Source organism: Condylura cristata, unplaced genomic scaffold (genome assembly GCF_000260355.1).
Source record: "Condylura cristata isolate star-nosed mole 26May11 unplaced genomic scaffold, ConCri1.0 scaffold00002, whole genome shotgun sequence".
NCBI lineage: Eukaryota > Metazoa > Chordata > Mammalia > Eulipotyphla > Talpidae > Condylura > Condylura cristata.
In genome coordinates this window covers 46,403,028-46,424,212 of record NW_004567103.1, presented here as the reverse complement: position 1 = coordinate 46,424,212, position 21,185 = coordinate 46,403,028, and the positions used below count along the sequence as shown (strand labels likewise).

The 21,185-nt window shown below is 37.3% G+C and overlaps 1 protein-coding gene across 1 annotated transcript in view; it reads left to right on the top strand.

Moving 5' to 3' along the window:
• The window catches only part of MYO3B (myosin IIIB), a 354,102-nt gene that overhangs the window by 142,588 nt on the left and 190,329 nt on the right, over positions 1–21,185 (top strand). Inside the window, exons 9-15 of the mRNA XM_012725499.1 lie at positions 1,030–1,185; positions 12,829–12,925; positions 13,825–13,941; positions 14,668–14,772; positions 17,087–17,170; positions 17,942–18,144; positions 20,759–20,857. Of these exons, the coding sequence (XP_012580953.1) occupies positions 1,030–1,185; positions 12,829–12,925; positions 13,825–13,941; positions 14,668–14,772; positions 17,087–17,170; positions 17,942–18,144; positions 20,759–20,857 (861 nt within the window). The remainder of the gene's footprint in view (positions 1–1,029; positions 1,186–12,828; positions 12,926–13,824; positions 13,942–14,667; positions 14,773–17,086; positions 17,171–17,941; positions 18,145–20,758; positions 20,858–21,185) is intronic.

The following is a 21,185-nucleotide window of genomic DNA, read 5'->3' as shown; positions in this document are numbered from 1 at the left end:
TTTGTTAGCATATTTCATTATTTAAAGTATGCCGTGTTTGAGATGTTGCTAGAATGTCTTTATTAGGAAAACTAGAAGCATTTATTTCATGAAGTGGGCAGAATGGCATCTAATATTTATCCTAAGCCTCCAGTGTGAGCTAAAAAGGTAGATGTTGAAATTTCTTTCTCCTCTCAAGGGCAGCTACTGAGAATGGAAATGTGATGATAATTAGAGGGGTATTCATCAGATTCCATTTCACTAGGAATTTCCTTATGTCAAAATCATCTTTAATAACACAGAGCATAAAGCAAAATGTATTGCATCGTTGTTTTCTTAAAGAGGGAATGAAACAGAAAGGGAACCTGGTTATACTGGTAGGGTTATAACCAATTACCTGCAGAGGAGTTTAAATGCAACTCAGCTGTTACCATTTTGAATGGACTTTCTGTTCCCTGTTTGCATAATTTCATTTCAATTCATGTGAATTATATTGTAGTCACTTCCTATTCTGAGGTTGTTCCTGCTTCTTCAGAAGACAAATCAAAGTATTGAGCTTTTTCTGTGAAGGTTTTTTGGTAATTAGTTTCTTTCCCAAGAAACTCCTAAATGCATTTCCCCACTACTAAATACGCAATTCATTTATTAGGATTTAATGTAAATGAAAAATTTTAATTTTATGTGCTTCTCATATATAGATCAACTTGACTTCTCTAAGCATATTTTATTGTAATTAAAATTTTTGATGGAAATTTTTACCTGACTCGCCTTCAATCCTTTGAATATTTCAAATTCAAATGATGGCAATGGATTGTGTACTTAAAGTAAAATAGATTCCTGAGGTTTTAATTAGTTTAACTAGAGAAAATTAATTTAACTAGCGGGGAATTTTTTTTTTATGTTCTTGTACATACGAATAAGAAAAGAGCTATGTAAGTTCATTGAGCAGGTTTTATAAATGAGCTTTGTTGCCTCTTCTCTCCCATAGTCACAAGGAAACCAGGTGTCTAAGACTGTAATTTGTTTTGTTTGTTGATTTTTTCCAAACAGGTGTCTGATTAAGGATTTTGAAAAGCGGCCTTCAGTCACACATCTTCTCGACCACCCCTTTATTAAGGGAGCCCACGGAAAGGTTTTGTTTCTGCAAAAACAACTGGCAAAGGTCCTCCAAGACCAGAAGCATCTAAACCCTGTTGTTAAAACCAGGTATGGTACTTGGAGTCTTCCTGCTTCTTCTCTCTGGTTATTTATAAAAATGGCTTGTCATGTGTTTTGATTTGCCCAGCATTATTATTGGTAATTATCACATCCCTGCATTTTTCATAGAATTTCACCTAGAATTTCATTTCTATGACATTAAGTACTCCATGCCCCATGCACAAGAACTGGAGAGCTTAGGAAACAAACCACACATTTGTGCTCTTCTGGCTAATCTCTCTCAATGATGACCTCACTCTGCTGGTGTGTTTGGTTAGCTCTAGTTAAAACCCAACATATGTATATACGTTTAAATGTGAATTTATCTACACAGGTAACTGTGTGAAAGCAGCCATAGCTGAAATTGTGTGAAAAATCTTTACTTGGCCATTGCAAACTAAAGAGTAGAAATATATACTATAAAATGATTTTGGAAAGAATACAAATTAAACACTAGAAGCTTTTTCTTTAATGTGTTTTGAGAATGTTTTCTTTAGCTAAAAATTCCTTAGAAGCCATTTAGTATTTTAAAATCAGTTTCCCCGTTATTATCTATGCTATTTAAAGCAGTTGTGATTTGCTCCCCACACCCTTATTTTATTAAAAGGTAGTGGTTTTTTTTTTTTTTTTTAATGTTTATTTTCAGGGACACTTGCTTAAAATGGTATTCTGTGGTGGTCTTTAAGAACTAGATCTTTGGTTTCTGTCCAGAGGGTGGCAGAATTTCTCTTTTAAAAAAATTTAAATGCAAATGAAACTGCTTCCCCAGCTCAGCAATTATTTAGTTTTATAAAACTGGCCCAGCATGCAGATAAACTCTAACCCATTATTATTAAAAGAGAATCCAAGCACTGGAGGTGAAGAAAATAAAATATCACAGGTCACAAGTCCTGGAAATATTTATGCGTTCTGCCAAAAACTGTTTACAGATCCAAAAAACATCAGAACTTTGGGAGCTAAAAGCGTTGTTTCAAGGTGATGAAATCTTGCTGATTGCCCCTCCCTATCAGTTTTGCTTTTGGATGGCACAAAACCTATGTTTATTCCTGCCTTTTCTCCTTTTGCATTTCTGTTTCTACCTAAGAGGTAGAGAAATGCAGAGAAATTCATATTTAGTCCTTTTTTTTAAAACCTGAGAACTTGTGTGTAAGCCCAATGAACCTTCAATCCCCATTTCTGCTTGCTTTCCCCCTTATATCAGCCTCCACTTCTCTACATCCTGCGGGTGTAAGGACACACACCAGCAGCAACCACCATGAAGATGAAATGAAATAATACATAGACCAATCAAAAAAGAAAAAAAGTCATTTAAATACTGTCTTTTCTCTGTTCTGAAGTCTGTTGTCATACAGTTTCTGAGACTTAATTTGCAAAGTTATTTAGATCTCTTAAAAAAATTTTTTCTTCTTTAATCATAGAAAATCAGACTCTAGACTCACTCTCTCTCTTTTTAATCTGTTACTCTTTTGAGGTCAGAACTCTCATGGTGGCAAAGGCTTTTCACAGTCTTTGTAATGTTCCATTTCATTCAGGAGTTGGGGTTTTTATGAACAGGCATTTTAAAAAAATACAACCTCACAAATAGGTATCAAAACTTTAAACAACCACTTCCTTAAGAGGCAGAAAAATTAATTCCACTGCAAACAATGCATACAGTTGACACTTAACCTCCCATCTAGCCCATGCTATTACTTCCTCTTAGCAATTGGCTAGTAGTTGGCTAGGTGTGCTTTCGTCTACCTGGAAAAAACTCTCAAATACCTTCTGGCCAGTAAATCAGTATATTTGAAGTTGTGAGTTTCTTTAAGGTAAGATGGAAAAAATAAAAAATTGAGGTGAATGGGTAGTTGAGTGAGTTGAATACCAATCCTCACTTTTCTGCACAATTCTGGTCACGCAGCAGGTGGTATTGCCTCTGCAAGCTTTGAATCCCAGCTCAGCCACTTATGGAGAAGTTATTTAATTTTCTTGTTCTGAAGCTTCTTTATCTATAAAATGGGCATTATTTTGAGCATTAAGTGGCCCAATACATAAAAAAAATAGAATGACTGATAAGAGTTAACCCTCAGTTAATGTTAGCAGTTAACAGTATACATTTTCTATTTAACTCAAACATTTCTTTTGGTCTTAATCTTCAAAAATTCTACCTTTTGGCCTTAATCTGTGCAAATTTATCTCTATTTACTTACTGTGCAACATTATGAAAGTAAATAGTCCCAAAATACTAAATGTTAGAAAGATCTTTATTTCTCTTTTCTTTAAAATCTCATTTATTCATTTATTCACTCAAGTGATATTTATATGCATGCATGTGTCAGGCCCTATGCTGAAGGGAGGGACTACAAAGGCAAATCAGATACCTTTTCTCATAAAAAGCTAATAGCCAAGTGAGTGATACAGACAAGAATCAGATGAGAACAGTTCAGCATGAAAAGTATCTGCATAGAGAATGCCTTGAGGTACCCCCTGGAGCACCTGGAAGGAGAAGACCCCATGAGATTGGTAGGAAGATGATCCTTCAGCTATACTAAAAAACAAATAACAATATCATCAGAGGAAGTATTACTGCTAAAGGAAGTGAAATGAGCAAAGGGCAAAGGCATAGAGCCTGGAGAGAGCTTTGGGGATTTGATGAACAATTAATAGACATTGTCATGGGTTGTGGGGGAAAAAGAAAGAGACCAGGCTTGCAAAGGCCAGGTTATGATGGACCTAACGACCTTTGAGTTTTCCTTAGGCACTGTAAAATCACTGAAGGATTTCAAGCAGGATATACTCCTGGAAGGTGGTTCTGACTGTACAACTGGGAGAATGGAATGGGACTACATAAGGCTGGAGCTAGAAATATGAGTGCAAACAGGTAGTGGCAATTACAAATAGCAGAAGATGTTAAGATAATGGTGTTATCAGGACTTCTGGTGTATTGGCTGAGAGAGTTTAGGCAAAGAGAAAGTTGCAGAGTAGACACAAATAGGGCTGCCTTCCTATCAAGAATCAGGCTATAGTAAAATAGGAATTTGTAGGATGCTAAGACAGAGGCCATCAAAAGAATGTGCTTCCACCTAATATCCTATCAAATGCAATGCACAATACTTCCAGAGCTCCCGGCAGACTTGGGTGACTTGTTTAGTTTTGGGAGCTAACACTAAGAAATGAAATCTGTAGCCTACAGGGAAAACTGTGCTACTATTCCTGCAAAGGCAGGGACTGTTCTGTCTACCACTTTAGTACTTCTCCCAGGGGAGAGAGAAGTTGGGAGTTTGAGGAGCTGCAGGGAAGAAGGGAAGATCTTAAAGAATGGCAAAAACTTGGGCAGCTAAAGGCAAAGGATCTTAAGCAGATGGAGACACTGAAATTCAAGAGGAAGAAGGTAACATTGGAAGCAAGAGGGAGAAGTGGAACCAAGGGCCAAAGAAGGGTGACTAAAAAGAACCTTTAGGTTGCGAAAAACACATAGATGTTAGATGAAGATACCTGGAAATTTTGAACACAGGGCCAGAGTGAAACTCTTACTGAATGACCTTTTGCTTTCAAAAAAAAATTAGGCAAGTTGTCTGAGATTTGTAAGTAAACCATGGACTCCAGGGAGTATTTTAAGTCTTTGAATCATCACTATGAGGAATATGTAAAAAGGTTTATTTAAAGGTGGACATAATCATTGTGTAATGATTGAGAACACCAGGTGATACTTAACTGAATAGTATCCCATTGCAGCATCCCACTGTGGTAGTTATTCATTGTTGAAGATAATAAATATAAGGCACTCAGGATAGCATTTTGTATTAGAAATTCTCAAAGTCTGCCATTACATCCTCCACCTTTTCTAGTTATCATCTAACAATTCTTAGCAATAAGGAGTGGGAGGAAAGAAAGCAGATTCTGTAGTCTTCAGATTGGAGCATGACTTGGATGGATGGGATGAGGCATAAGGGGTTAGGCCATCAAGGAGAGTATGTTGGAGCTTTTAGAGGTATGAAAGAGCATTGCAGAACTGTGGTCTTGGGAACCCAAAACAACTGGGATCTAGTCATGGCTGAACTTGTGGACAGAATCAGGTGGGTAGAAATAAAAGTCTTTAAAGAGTTGACAAGTTGAAAAGTCTTGATATTAGAATGAGAAAAGAGTCAAGGAAGTGATTGGTGGTAGGAGGGAACCAATAACTGACACTAGGGAGAGGTGTAGAGAGAAAGAAAACTAGGGTCACATGCTAGGGAGCATGTTTTTTTTTTTTTTTTGAAAACTATGTTGTGATCCATGTGGATCCATGTGATCTCACTGTGGAGCCATGAGATTGTGCTACTTAACATTTTCTACCACTCCCTAAGGCTAGTTATAGTGTTAGTGAAACTAATGCATTTAAGCTTTTCCAGTAACTTAAGAGTTTTGCCATAGCATATGTTCAGTTAAGGCACAATAGAGCAAGGATACACCAAAACTTACTCTCTCAAAGGAAATTAAAATTCTGTGAACAATAATGTGCAGCTACTTTTTTATTTAACACATGAGGGATGCATTTAAACAATCTGGCCATTTTTGCACAAACCAGTACTGCAAATTTCTAAATTCATTGATGTCACCTGGTTTGTTGTTCTGCCTTTAAATTTCAGAGAAGTAAATGAAAATATGATTTTTAAAAATCACTTCACAGGAGTTAATGGGAGACAATCAACACCACTATCTGGAATGGGAGTGCAGGTGGGTGGACTCTGGGTTGGCTTGCTGTGATCCCAACCCTTCCAAGGGTGGAACTCAGCTGTGAACCTCAGTAAAACTGCAGGTTCTAGTATGTTGTTCCCTGGCAGGTGGCTTAGGACTAACTGAACCCACAATGCTAAACTTGTAAATGCCAGGGCTCTATTCTAAGTATTAGTTGGTAGAAGACTCAAGTTACTGGTTATTTCTTGCCCTGTTTAATGGATTTTGAGTCTAACCTTGCAGTTTGCCTCAGGATAATTAAAGCAGTGAACCCAGCTTTTCTGATTTCTTTTCAGCCTGCAGCATGACCTCTCAGAACAACTTTCTTACTTTTTAATTGTCTAGCTTTCCCCGGTAAGGCTTGCTTACTCACACCTTTCAATTATAGACACGTTACATACACTGATGAGTTTCTGGGCTCCTGTGAAATGAATGACGTCTGAATATCCACATCAGAAAGATTGGACAGTACTTAACATACAGGAGGATAAAGATCATTCTGTTCTAACAGAAAAACAATAAATTCACACTCTGATGTAATTGGTATCTGTAATCTCTATCTATTTCTAATACCTGCATGAATTTATATTGTGTTTTCTGCTGGTGTCATGGATTCTTACTGAACAGAGAAGTGAGTATATCAAATACTGTTTAATATGATTGCAAGATGCTAATTTTTTGGAACTCTGCCCCAGGATTAGATGAAGAAAAGTGGAAATGATGTAATTTCTACCCAAGTGATTCTTCTGTTCTAAAAATCTGTGTGTTAACAATGTTCGATATGTAAGCTTAAGTTTCAGGTCAAAATAGAATTTATGTAGTTAGTTATCTAAGTGGTCTATCTATCTTCATTTAACTCTCAGTGGAATGATGTCATATGTAGTTATTCTGCCACTGTTTTATTCACTCTAGGTCCATGATTATTTATATTTATTATTTAATATATCTACATATATGTATCCAAGGAAAAGTTTATCTCCCATCAACTCTCTTACTAAATGATATGTTGAAATGGAAATGGTTAGGAAGAAATACAATGTCACTGACTTTGTGACAATATCAGTACCTCTAATTCTAAATAATATTTCCCTTCCTACATGGAATCCACTGAATGTGGTGACAATGGCGTCTCATCTCTTCCACTAGCCAACTTGTCCCTGAACTTTCAGTAGTCATCATAGTCCTTACATTCAGATCTCTCAGGCAGTGGAGGTAGAGGTGGCCTTCATTGAGGTCTTGCTACAGAGTGACCATCAGGTATTTTTCAGTGCAGAGTCTAACCTTTCACTCGTTTAAACTTACACTGTAATTATTAGGTTAAGCGGTGTTGTTTCTTGCCTATTCTTGAGTTGACCTAAAGGGCTTCCTTCGGCTGCTTGGTGCTTCATAAAAGTTGCGAGTAAAGGGGAAAATGCATTCTGCCATGACCTTTTTTGTACCTGACTATACGGAATTCGCTGTTCCCACAGACAAGAGAAAAATGATTAAGGAATCATGTTGGGACAACATCTTTAGTATTTGTTGATATAATTCATAGATCTAGAAGCTCAAAGAAGTCTGTGACATGGTAGTGGAATACTGGAGAGGACTCACACGAAATGGTTTTAACCATAATGGAAGCGTGGACATGAAACTACAGTGGAGGCAACAGTGTTTTGGCAACTTATTCCAAGACAACAAGTCCCCCAATGCCTGAGCCACTTTAATGCCTCTAAGGAGCCTTTCCCATTCATGGGCTGTGCCTAAGACATTTTCCAAAATAACCCCCATCCTCAGCCTCATCTGTGCCCACTGTTACCTTAGGAGATCTTCTAGCCCTTGCACAGGTTCTGTCTCGCTCATTCATTAGATTTTTATTTTCCAGCTATTTCCTTGGACTTGATATTTTAGGCATTCCCTCAGTTTCCCTCTTAGGTGAGTCAGGGACTCAAGTAGCACCCTCCCTTTTTCTGATCTCTGAAATCATATATGTCTTCCTCTATCACCACACCAAACTGAAACTCCAGGACCAGCCCAAAGTAGATCATTGAGTCTCATCCTCTCTAATCTCTTATCCCCAAGTTTCATTTTGTCCTAGAAGCCATTCTACACAGCAAACATACTTAGAGCCTAAAAATACAAAAATGGGAAAGGTAGTAAAAAGCAATGTCATTTGAAAATGTCTTCTGAGACATTTAAACTCTAACATCTTGGCATATATTCTTGCTTTCATCAAATGCTTTTTACTGTTTATCATCCATTTACCTATCTCTTCATTCCTCTAAGCTTTGGAATAATCAATCCAAGTACCTTTTAGCTGGGCATCTGAAAATTTCGTATCAAACTGATAGGTGCTATTACCAAGTAAAACACTAGGTGGAGCATGTGAATTTAAATGAATTTGAGTATTGACAACAAATCTAACTCCAGGAAACTCTAAAAAATTCAACCAAGTTTACTTTATTAATAAGCACTAAAAATAGACAAATATAGAACAACAATACTTGTCATTAATATATTTTAAGTCTAGAATAATTTTAAAAAACAAATTGGAAAGTATTTCTCTTCAGTAAGCTCGACAAACCCTATAGTAGGAAAATGAAGTAGCCAAGAATTTTCAGGTAAGCACTAGTTGGGGAAGGCAGAGATAGGAATAGCAGATATTTCTTCCTCCTTGGTTGAGAAAATGAAGTGGTCTCTATCAGAGTGGAAGTATCTTGTGTCTATATCAACTTCTAGATTGTCAGCTCCTATTTTGGGAGCAAGTTAAGTTGGAATTTTCTGTGTTGAGATATAGGGGGAAATTCCATCTCTATGGGTTTTTCTGAGGATGGATGAACAAAAAACATAGCATCAATCAGATTAGGAGGAAAAAAAGCCAAAATTTACTAACATATGAAGGAGATCTTACATGGCTGTGAATTCTAAAATAAATGGAGTGAACCCTTTTATCATCTTCAGGTAAGGGCTCTAATTGGTGAGGGAGCAGGAAGGGATTTCATATGATAAGGAGGGCATGATTTTATATGATAAAATCTTGCCTGTAGATGTATGCCTTGCCTTGAAATTGGTTTCTTCAGTAAAAACTTGTTTCTGGAGAGGTTATCCCTAAATCAAGGTAACATGTTTTATGTAAGACATGGCGCAGTCTCCCCTGAAGCCCACAGGGCCTCCCCTGATAGTAGTTCCACATCCTAAGATGAATATATATTGGAAAAAGCCTATTCTGGACATCTTGGGAAAAGTGTAACTGACCTTTTTCAGGGAGAGCACTCCCATACCTGTAAGCATGAGGGGAGTGTTGGGAGTGACCAAATGCGGAGATTTACTGAGGGACTAGATAAGGGCAGTAATAAATCAGGCCTTGCATCCAAAGGTGATAAGGCGGTAACAAACTGGGCCTTGCATCTGGGATGGGACTAGAAGAAAGTGATAACCAACTGGGCCTTACATGAAGGGACACAGCGGTGAGTCACTTCTTTGGAATCTGAGTTTAGAATCTATATAAGAGACCCTTCTCCCCTATAGGGCTGGAAGTAGCTGAGGACCCCACTCTAGGGGCTCCGTCTCAGCCGCTGTCCGGGAGCAATAAACTTGGATTGCTTTCTGCCTCCCGCCTTCCTTTCTTGCGGCCGGTCACAGAAGTTGGGACAAAACAGGGAGGTCATACATATCTGAAAACAGAGGTAAAACCTTGTAAAAATTGTTTATAAAATATTAAGGAATGGGCCCTCCCTGGTGGCGCAGCGGGTTAAAGCACTGCACTAAGAAGCTTAAGCAAACTCATCATGAGTTCGATTCCCGCCTGCCCCGGAGGTGACCACATGGCGTGGCAGACCTCTCCTGACCCGCCCGCTGCTCCCCTCAGCAGTGTACTTCGTCGATCTGCCTGTTCTGCTCCCCACTCTCTGTCTGGTGAATCCTCTCACCCTCCGCATCTCTGGCCTGTACCCCAGTTCTGTATGAATAAATAAATAAATCTTTAAAAAAATAATAAAATAAAATATTAAGGAATGTTTTATGAAAATCAAGCTCAAATGTGCACACAGTATCTTGTGTGATTCTTGGAAGATAAATCTGTGAGTTGGACAGATAGATGGTCAACCTGCACCTCCGCTGGAGCTGCAGGAGCTCACAGCATGGATGCTTGTGGTATTATTACTTATACATCTTCACACTGAAAGTCACACTTTTCATAAAGTCTCCAGTAGAGTTTGTCTGTGACACTGCATGTGAGGTTTTGTCAGTGCTTCCTTTTTAAGTGGGTGTAAAAATGCTACCTGGCTGAAGTCTGTCATCCCCTTGAATGTAGTTCAGGTCTGCTTTTCAGTCCACGTCAGGAGTTACTGGAAGAAAACAAAATCCTTGGGAACCTCACCATTGGTTAAGTGATATTTTGAATTCTCATTTCCTGAATCTGCGTGTTACCATTTACTTCTCAGAGTGCCAGGCCTCTGCAGGATATTTAGCTGCAGTCAGTGAGAAGGGCAGAGGGATGAGTGCTTACTCCATTACTGGAACCAGATCTGAGGATGATTTTTTTTTTTATTTTCTTTGTGAAAAGATGTATAGAAAAAAATTTAACTTAAGTCTATCCCTATACATTTGCAAGGTATGTGCTTAGGAAGGAGATAAACTAGTTGCACTTAATATGTTAAAAATTTGTTTTATAAAAACACATGTGGCATTTTGCTTTATGATGAACTTCAAGGGAAAAAAAACTTAACTTTTGTGTAAAGAGGATTTGGACAGAAATATGTACCCCTGCTCTTTTATTTAGTAAAATGTCTAGCTAGAGGTAAGCAACATGTCTTCGATTTAACAGAAATTTGTATTTCAGGCCAATCTGGCTTTGTTTTGACATCATCAATATATTAGGACACAGATGAGTAAAATTTCCTGTTTAATAATTTAAAATTACTTAGGTTTAAACTTGATTTTATTTAGTAAAATTAAGTGTCATCTATTATTTTGGGCTTTTCAATGAATTAGCAACAAAATTGTTTCTAACATGAGAGATGGCTAACACGATGTTTTCAAGTATCCTTTTTGACAAATCTCTCAATGATGGAGATTCAGAAGTAAAATTTAAATCAATAGTCAGGAAGTAAAAAACTCAGTTTTCTTTGCTCATTTCCATTGTGCCTTCAACTCAAGACTCAGTATGCAGAGCTGAGTTTGATTTTTTCTTCTTACTTAACTTGTGTGAAATGTTTATTGTAAGGAATAGATTGTCCATCAGGATGGTATGATTCCCACATAATACTGAGCGACAAGCTAGCTTCTGGGATCTGGTAAGATAGAACTGTATCTTTTAAAATTGTCTGGATAGTTGGCATAAAAGGTGACAGGGAAGGACCATGCAGATCAGATTTCTCTGCTGGTAAATTTAAAGTAACCAGGAGGACATTTCACATGTAATTTTGTTTAGTTATTATTCTGAGTAATATGTAGAATCAAGCAAATTATTGAGTCCACCTTTTGAAAATGATGTAAGAATAGTACTTGGACATTTTTTTCAATCTATGTTTTTTATATCCATGTCTGGCTTTACTTTCACAGACACCTATGAGATAAATAGACCATACAGGAGTGGTTCTATTTATAGATGAAGAAAATGGAGTTGCTGACTATTATGGATTTACCAAGTGCCCCATACCACATTACTTGTAACCCTGAAGCTGGGGCCCAGAGTTCTTCACTTCTAGGCCAGTGCCTTCTCCCACACCACAATGAGCAGTGATATGTCTATGAAGGGAATTGTGAGAAGTCTTACTTTGACCTTTATACCTTAAAGAACTGTGATATAGTGCACCACAGAAGATTGGTATTGATTGCCAACCAACTTTTAAAAATGCTTGATGGCAGTGTCCCCAGGAGAAAATCTCACATCTGTACTTAAAGGGATGCACATAAGAATATTCAATGTTGCTTTGTCTTTAATAGCAAAAAATTGGAGTCAACCTAAATGTCAGCACTGCTGGGAAAATAAATTGGTATATCATTATATAATGTAAAGTTACCCAGTGACTGAGGTGACTGAAATCCAGGCAGGTACATAATTTTTAAAAATCAGAATGTTGAACAGAAAAAAAAATGTTGTTGAAAACGGAAATATACTGTATATTTTAAACATAAAGATTTTGTATATTATTCATGGACATATATATGTGTATGACCAGTATTTTAAAATAGACTGGAAAGATATCCACTAAATTGTGGTCACTTGAAAAAGGGAATAATGGGATATGGACAGTAGGTCCCAAAGGAATTTCAAAGAAGCAAATAATTAAAAAAAAAAAAAAGCATTTATTGACTCACTGATATGTCCTGTATTATTCTCTGAAATTTTCTGTAGTTTAAAAGCTTCTCAAAACAGGGGCCTCCCTGGTGGTCTAAGTCTCAGCACTGTCACCATAATGGCGTGAGTTTGATCCCCAGCCAGGGCTCCCACATGGCACAGCAGACCTCTCCTGTCTCACCTGCTGTTCCCTTCAGCAGTGAATTTCAGTCATTCTGCCCGTTCTTCTATTGCTGGTGAATCCTCTCACCCCTAAACCTCTGACCTACACCCTAATTCTTCTATATATAAATAAGATATAATGAGTGTTAAAAAATAAAATTTCTCAAGATATTGAGGGTAATACTGGTGAAGAGCAAAAAAGGAACTAAAAAAATGCGAGGAAAAAAAAATTTTGGAAGTACGCAGAAATAAGATGGGCCCATTTGCTTTGGTAACACTCCTCACTGTGGTAGAGGGAAGACTTGAACTATGGAGCTCATCTTATTCCTCATGGCCCTACGGTGATAGGGAGACCGAGCCCACCACTTGAGATCAGAAATGGCCGTGCCCTTCTTTCCCTGTCTCAGAAGTCTCTGAATATGTCAGTTGATAGGACTGTGAATGAGCTTTTCTTGTTGCTTACTTTCTACACGTTTTACTGTCTCAGTGCTAATATTCTCTGGATAAACTTCTAGGCATGAAAGGATGCATACCAGAAAACCCTATCATGTGGAAGGTGCTGAAAAATACTGCCTTGAGGATGATTTGGTCAATCTAGAGGCTCTGGATGAGGTATTAAATATTTAGTACACAATTCTTACCAGTGACATTTGTTTTACACGAGTAATCTGACCTTTCTATTGTATAATTCTCCTGAAATCAGTTCAAAATGTAATTGTTTGTATAGCGTTGAGTAAGGCTTGTGAGCATTCTGTGACTATGACTATAATTATGTGTTGTATTCATTTATAAAACAATAAAGGATTTCATTTTTCTAATAAGCCTTTTATAAGCCTAAATGGTATAGTAGATCAGCTGAAATCATTTTCAATTTTTAAAAAATATGCAACTTGAGTCTTCAATTGAGGTAGTTGTTTGTTCTTCATAAAGAGGACTTTCATTTAGGGGAATAGTAAAGTTAATACAGCTTGAATTTTAAATTCAAAAATTGTGATAATCCCCATTTAATATATGCATGTTTAATAGAGCTGTTAATTGCAGTGGACCTGCTTATGTTACTCTAACTCTGGGGATGCTTAACTGCAATGCCTAAATCACTACCGAGTAATATGAATTCCATATTCCCACTACGTAAATTTTAAGTGCAATACTTTGTGGTATAAAGTTACTATTTTGTCTGTGCTTTATCAATAGGGCAGTTTAATACGTCAAATTATAAACAGAATATTTTGATTGGATGAAACAGGTTTTTCATAGTAAATGAAACCTTTGTTGGGTATCTCACAGTCTTTTAACATGTCCTAAGTAGTCCTATTTCTTTTAGTATATTCCTATTTTTTTCTTGTTTAAAAACATATCTTTACGTTTAGAGTAAATAAGATGAATATATGACTTAGGTTGACTACTTTAGAGATTAAATATCCTTGTAAGAAAAAGTGTGTTGTTATTTTTACACTCTCTCCTTTAATTGAAAATAATGTTTACTATGGATACGTTTATCCCCTTCTTAGGATACAATTATTCATCAGTTGCAAAAGCGTTATATGGACTTGCTGATTTACACATATGTTGGAGACATCTTAATTGCCTTAAACCCCTTCCAGAATCTGTGCATATACTCTCCACAGGTAAGGGATATTTTAGAACCATGTTCCCCCTTAATAGGAAATTAAAAATCACAAGGAAAAATGAAAAGAAGGAAAACATGAGAATAAAATTATGCTACTCTTTAAGTATATACTTTGAATTGCAGATAATCGACACAGATGAATTCTTTCTTAAAGAATGATTTATATATCCATGCATAAGTGAGCCGGGGTGTAGGACAGAGGTGCAGGGGGTGAGAAAGTTCACCAGAGACAGAGTGAGAGGCAGAACAGGCAGACCTACTGAAAAACACTGTTGAGGGGAGCAATAGGCAAGACAGGAAGAGGTCTGCTGTGCTATAGGTGGGTCACTTCCCTGACCAGGGATTGAGCTCAGACAGTTGCCACAGTAACACTGAAACTTAACCCCTAGGCCACCATGGAGGCTCCCACAGCTTAAATTTGGGGGTTAATTTTTTAAAACAAGATATAACAATATTAACATTCATTTAGTGCTCATCGCACTGTTTTTAAGGTACTATTTTTAAGCCTATATGTCAAGCAAGGTGACAGCATGGTGGAGTAAATTCCCTTGCACAAACTTAAGAAACCAGTAGTTGAAGGAAGAATTCGAATGTGAACTCAGGCTAATGGACTCAGAGCTGTTGTGCTCCGTGAGGACTTTCTGATATCACAATTCCCTCAATAAGTGCAAAGTCTTGGTTTTGTGGACATTGAAAGTGTCCTTTACATTGCTTTTCTTTTCAGTTTTCCAGACTTTATCATGGGGTAAAACGTGCCTCAAACCCCCCCCATATATTTGCATCAGCAGATGCTGCTTACCAATGCATGGTTACTTTCAGCAAAGACCAGGTAAGAATTTGCCTTCCTTTCCTAGCAAGTCACACAGCAGGACATGTTCTTTCTTCTCTGCAGCTCTCAAATCTTCCTGAAAACTTCCATTCTGGTCACTGTGCTGACTCCAGGAGACAGGAAATGAAAGAGTAACTCAGTAAAACAGGAACAATGATAAAACTGTAATAGCAGAAGGATATGAAAACACTTTTCAGGAAATGTGAATGACTTGATCATTTTTCCCTATAAACTATAATGAGGGTATTGTATTTTATAAAAAGGATATAATATGGATATGAGAACATAGAGCCAACACAAGCTGATTATGTGGCAGTGATTGTAATAAAACAGGATGTAAAATGACATAAATCATATTCCTTCCTATTATGGTCTCAGAATTTTCATGGTCTAGTTCTTTTTTTGTATAAACTATATTTCACACAGGTTGACTGTTAATATGAACCTTACTGTTTAGCTGCTGAGAAATTGTGGTTGATTGGGTAGACAAACAAGCCTTAATCTCAATGTTAGTTAAACACCAAACTCACCCATACATTTTAACTTTATAGAATTCTGTGATGTCATATCAAAAAAGCAGTTGTAACTTATTCAAGCATTGATTCTTCCTTTGCTGTTAGTTTGTTTTCCTGTGTCTTTATTCTTTTGAAATAGAATTAATATAATTTGGTGAGAGTTTTACAAGAGAATTGCTATGTGTATATTTCCTGAGACCTGTTGAAGTCCCAGCATTGGGTTTGTTGCAGAATGATGAAATTACAATAGTGCAAGTTACAAATAGAATGTGTAGATTCACTCTTGGATAAAAACTAGGTTATCAAATTTTTTAACTTTCCCAGAGACTTATGACAATGTTTATAAATTTCATAGAGAGGAAGTAAACAGGAAGAGATAGATGTGGTTCTTTTTTTTTTAATTTTTTTTATTTTATAACAGCTTATTTTTATATCATTTTGTACATTTTTTTCCCCATCTCAATTGTAATCCCCACAGGAAATCACCAAGTCACCCATGTACCATCACCATAATCCCGTGCACTTCCCTCCCCACCCCCCACCCCCATTTTTTATCCCATTCCCCACTCCACCCCCGCAAAATGTCTCTGGTATATGGTTGTTCATTATTTTTGTTTTCTCGCCTGGTCCATTATACTCCTGCTATGAGTGAAACCATCTGGTATTTTCCTTTCTCTTTCTGGCTTATCTCACTAAAAATGATCTTTTCCAGCTCCATCCAATTTGCTGCAAAAGACATGTGTTTCTCTTTTTTGGTTGCTGAGTAATATTCCATTGTATATATGTACCACATCTTTCTAATCCAGTCATCTACTTTTGGGCATTTGGGCTGCTTCCATGTTTTTCCAATTGTAAATGAAGCAGCAATAAACATGGGGGTGCAGGTGTATTTTTGAATCAGTGTTTTTGTGTCTTTTGGGTAGATACCTAGGAGTGGGATTGCTGGGTCATAGGGAAGCTCCATGTTTAGCAGTTTGAGGAACCTCCAAACAGTTTTCCATATGAGATATTCTTTTTAAGATACTATTCAATTGGCAAAAATCCAGCCTATCCTGGGACCTCCCTGGCCGCTTAGGGGTTAGATCTCAGTGTTATCACCTCTAAGGCCTGAGTTCCATCCCAGCCAGGGAGCCAGCCTCATAATGCAGCAAACCTCTCCTGTCTCGCCCGCTGCTGACCTCCGCACTGTACTTCACTCCATCTGCCTGTTTTGCTCCCCACTCTGTCTCTGGTGAATCCTCTCAACTCCATACCTTTGGCCTGCATCCCAGATTCTCTATGCAAACATAAGTCAATATCTTTTAAAAATACATGAAACTATCAACTCAAAAATTTAAAAATAAAAAATCCAGCATATCCTGTTAGTAAGACACCAGAGAGCAGGTGCTTTCATATAATGGCACAAGTCTTGATACTGTCCATTGAGTTATTAATAGGTTTGCCTTTTAATGCAATAATCTCCTTTCTAGGAATTCATTCTGCAGATGAACTTGGATATAAACATAACAACTTATGTAGAAGATTATTCACTGCAACGTCCTTATGTAAAAACATAAGGAAAAAACTTAAATATCCATCCATGTTGTACTAGTTTAGACTTTACACACTGTCATACATGTGTGTAATGGAGCCACAGCTAAAGAAAACTCTCCATGTGCTGTAGTGGAAAGATTCCTAAGATGTATTGCTCAGTGAAAATGTCAGGTATAGGATGATAGATGTAATAAGGAAACCATGGCTGCACACATGGGGTGTTTTCTGCATCAGGAATTCTTCTCACACACTGTTTTCTGTGTCAGTGCATCGTCATCAGTGGAGAAAGTGGCTCTGGGAAGACCGAAAGTGCCCACCTGATTGTTCAGCATCTGACATTCCTGGGAAAGGTATTGACTACCTGCTTTTTGTACTGTGAGCAAAAGTCCCCGCAGAGTAGCTGCATATTTTGTAAGTGATGGCAATGCTGGTTTTTATTATGGGTTACATAAACATTCCATCTTTATTATGTTTGCCTCTTGATAGCTAGGCCTCTTAAGATGTCAGCATGCCATCCTTCTTTCATGTAGTGTGGAAAATAATGCCAGCACGAATTTACTAGATTATTGGCAATTAATTTTTCATGTTTTCAATGTAATAGAAATATTTAGCCATTAAATAGTGAAAGTGCTTAAACACTAGAAGCAGGGTCATGGAGATCCACTAAGGTGATTAAAGGATTGGAAATGAAAATCTTTGACCAGAACTTGAGGGAAATGAGGATTTCTAGCTTGGTGAAACAGACATTGAAATAATGACTTAAACAGTCTGGAAGTTCCACTCAGAATTACTGTATTCTGAGACGAAGAAAGAAAGAATGTGTTTTACAGATGAGCTATTGTAATGGGTGATTGAGAAACGTTATGGGATTGCTTGATTTAAAATTCTTCTCAACTCTTCAGGTATTTTATCAGTGAAGGAATCTAAGTTAATTGTGACTACACATAACACATCCAGGCTTATCTGATACCTGTGTAGTCTGAGAAAACAGTGCTGATGGTTGACACTGATTTTCCTAAGTGAAGTCCTTCCCCAAAAGATAACATCAGTTTTGTGGGCAGGGAGGGTACTCCGCTTTCGTGATGTTCTGGGAGTTCCTGACTCTTCTCTGTTTGACACAGGCCAATAATCAGACTTTGAGAGAGAAAATTCTGCAAGTCAACTCCCTAGTAGAAGCCTTTGGAAATGCTTGCACTGCTATCAATGACAATTCTAGTCGTTTTGGAAAATATCTGGAAATGAAGTTTACACCCACTGGAGCTGTGATGGGGGCAAGAATCTCTGAATATCTTCTTGAAAAATCCAGGGTGATAAAACAGGCAGCGTAGGTGCACTTCTTATTTCTGCTCCTTAGTATAGACCAGGGTACTTTGAGAATTTTAATGACTTCCTTTTTTACCCTGATTTCTTTGCCTCCCTGGCACCCCCCAACCTGCCAAGAGAAAGGAATTTTTAAAGCAAAGGATAAATTGTAGTCTCTAACCTAAAATTGCTTCTAGGCAGAATACAAAGGGTAGGGATGCGTGTACACTGGGACAGTTACCTGCTTCTCTTAAATTGATAGAATTTAACAACATTGCATACTTTAGAAAATCATAAGTTCCTTACATTTGAGGTTACCTATTTTTAAAAAAAAAACAAACAAACAAGGATATTCCCCAATTATATTTTTTTTTAGACTGAGAATGTGAAAAAATGTGTTAAGAAGTACTGTATAGCAATAGTAATCAATAGTATGTATAGCTCTGGATTCAAATGCTGCTTCTAATGTGTCCTGTGACCTTGGGTGTATCACTTAACCTCTCTGTGCCTCATTTGTGAAATGGTGGTGCTATTAGTGCCTGCCTTGTGGGTTTTCTGTGAAGATAAATGAGTTCATTTATATAAAATTACTTTTTAAATTGCCTGTTATATTATTAGAGGGCTTTCTTCTCTGCTGCTGCTGCTTTTTATCATTATTGTCATCATCATCATCATCATTATCATTATCATCATCATCATTATCATCATCATCATCGTCGTCATCATTTCTTGCAGGACCATACTTCCTTAGGAGCATGGCTCCACTCAGGCATTATTCAGTAATTAGCTATTAAATCTTACTCTGTGCTTGTGTTGTACTCCCTGCTAGGGTTATAAGAATAAACAAAAAAGATAAGGCCCAATAAGTATTCTTGCAGCTTGATATGGATGGTGGACTGGGTGAAGGGAGAAAACATACAACAAATACACTTAACCTTTGAGCATTGCAAAGGTTAGATGCAACAACCCCTCCCACCCCTTCCACCCTCAACCCCCATCAAAAATCTGCATATAACTTTTAATTTCTCCAAACTTTAATCTAGCATTAGTGGAGATTGATTTCAGAATGCACACACATCCCACTTGGATACCAAAATCTACAGATGCTTAAGTCCTTTGTAATCAGCTCTCTATATCCAGGGGTTTTGAAACTGGATTCTGCATCCACAGATTCCACCAACTGGCATTTTGGATTGGTTGAATTTGTGAATGTGCAACACATGGGTAGAAAAAAAGCAAACAAACCTAGATAAAGTGGACCCTTGTAGTTCATACCTGTGTTGTTCAAGGATCAATGGTAAATAAACTTAATAGAACAAATGTATTAAGTACAAGGAAACAATGTAAAGTGCTGTAAAGATAAAACAGGAGAAAGACACAAAATTCTGTCCAGGAAGAGAGAATCTTGATTAACTTTTTTTGAGATCCCTCACTTCTTTCTCCTTAAACTGGAGTGATTTTAAAGTTTAAGGAGCTATGTCTGACAGAATGTAAATGACATTTTTCTGTGTTAAAATGTGAAGAAATATAGGAAGATAATGTGAGAAGGGTTCCAGTCACAGCTGTGTCACTTAGGTATATTTCACTTATTACCAGCATCCTGATATCTTACTTCACATGCAAAAAGGGAATAATAAAGTCAACTTTACAGGACTATTATGAGAATTAAAGGAGGTTATATGTGATTATACTGAATTTAGAAATCTGAATCCATGTTACAGTTCTTACTAAATTAGTTCAATATGATAGCACTGATGAAGTTAAATAGACCAAAGACATTGGTCGAAGAGAAGATGGGACCTCTATAGGTTGTTGATCTAACCTTCTGGGCATATGGTAGAATTCCCCTCATGGTACCCAGTGGCTAGCTAGTCATATGACCAGTTTTGGCAAACAAACGCTAAATTGTAAGATCTTCCAGAGCCTTTGACAAAGTGCAAGGTGGTAGATTGTTGTTTGGGTTCCAGTAAGGCAGCAGGTGTAGCTGATGTCTAAGCATCAGCTGAAGCAATGTGGGCTCCAAACAGAAGCCATATGGTATCGAAGCATGGGCCTTTGGGCTGGAATCAAAAAATCTCAAAATATGTAGCCTGAACTATTACCTGTAGATGTACTATTCCCTAAACTCATCTTATAGTGAAGATAAGTATGTTAAAAAATGTTGGCATCCTTGGTGGCCTAGGGTTAAGTCTCAGCCCTTTCAGTACTACCATCTGGGTTTGATCCCTGACAAGGGAGCTGACCCACATATGGCACAGCAGACCTCTCGTACTTACCTACTGCTGCTGCTGTCACACCTGCTCTCCCCTCAGCAGTAAATTTCAGTAAATCTGCCAGCTCAGCTCCCCACTCTGTCTCTGGTGAATCCTCTCACCACCCCCCAACCCCTTGGCCAAACTCCAGTTCTTCTATGCAAAAATAAATACATAAAATCTTTAAAAAATAAGTAAGTGTGAAAAATATTGTACTAATACTATTACTATCACTGTCTTGAAGTTGGGGTATAACATTTAATTGCTAGAAATGCAGATTTTGTTGAATAATTTTTTTTGCAAAGAAATTAAATAATATACTGGGAGAAGGGAAGCCTAGAATATGTTACTAATAATCTTCCATTGTTCCCATTTATTTTTTAGCGGAGAAAAAAATTTTCATATATTTTACTATATTTATGCTGGTCTTTATCACCAAAAGAAACTTTCCGAGTACAGACTTCCCAAGGAAAAGCCACCTAGGTAAGTGTCAGAGGGTTTATTTATTAATTTTTAATGAACATACAACTAGCAAGTGATAAAACCTTGAAATAAATGGAGCTGTTTTTCTATTGGAAGCCTGACCTTAGCAGAAATGTACAGGATGAGATGACAGTAATTACACCTAATATTTTGTATTTCTAGAGTTTAAAACTTCAGTTGTAGCCATTTTCCTCAGCCATGTTACCATTCTTTCACCATAGTACTAGACTACAGGGGCACTAACCTTGCACAGAAGGAGCCCAACGCTCTCATATTTGGGTTGACCTTTGCCAAGTCAGTGCTCATTTTTTTTGTCATATTCTGTTCA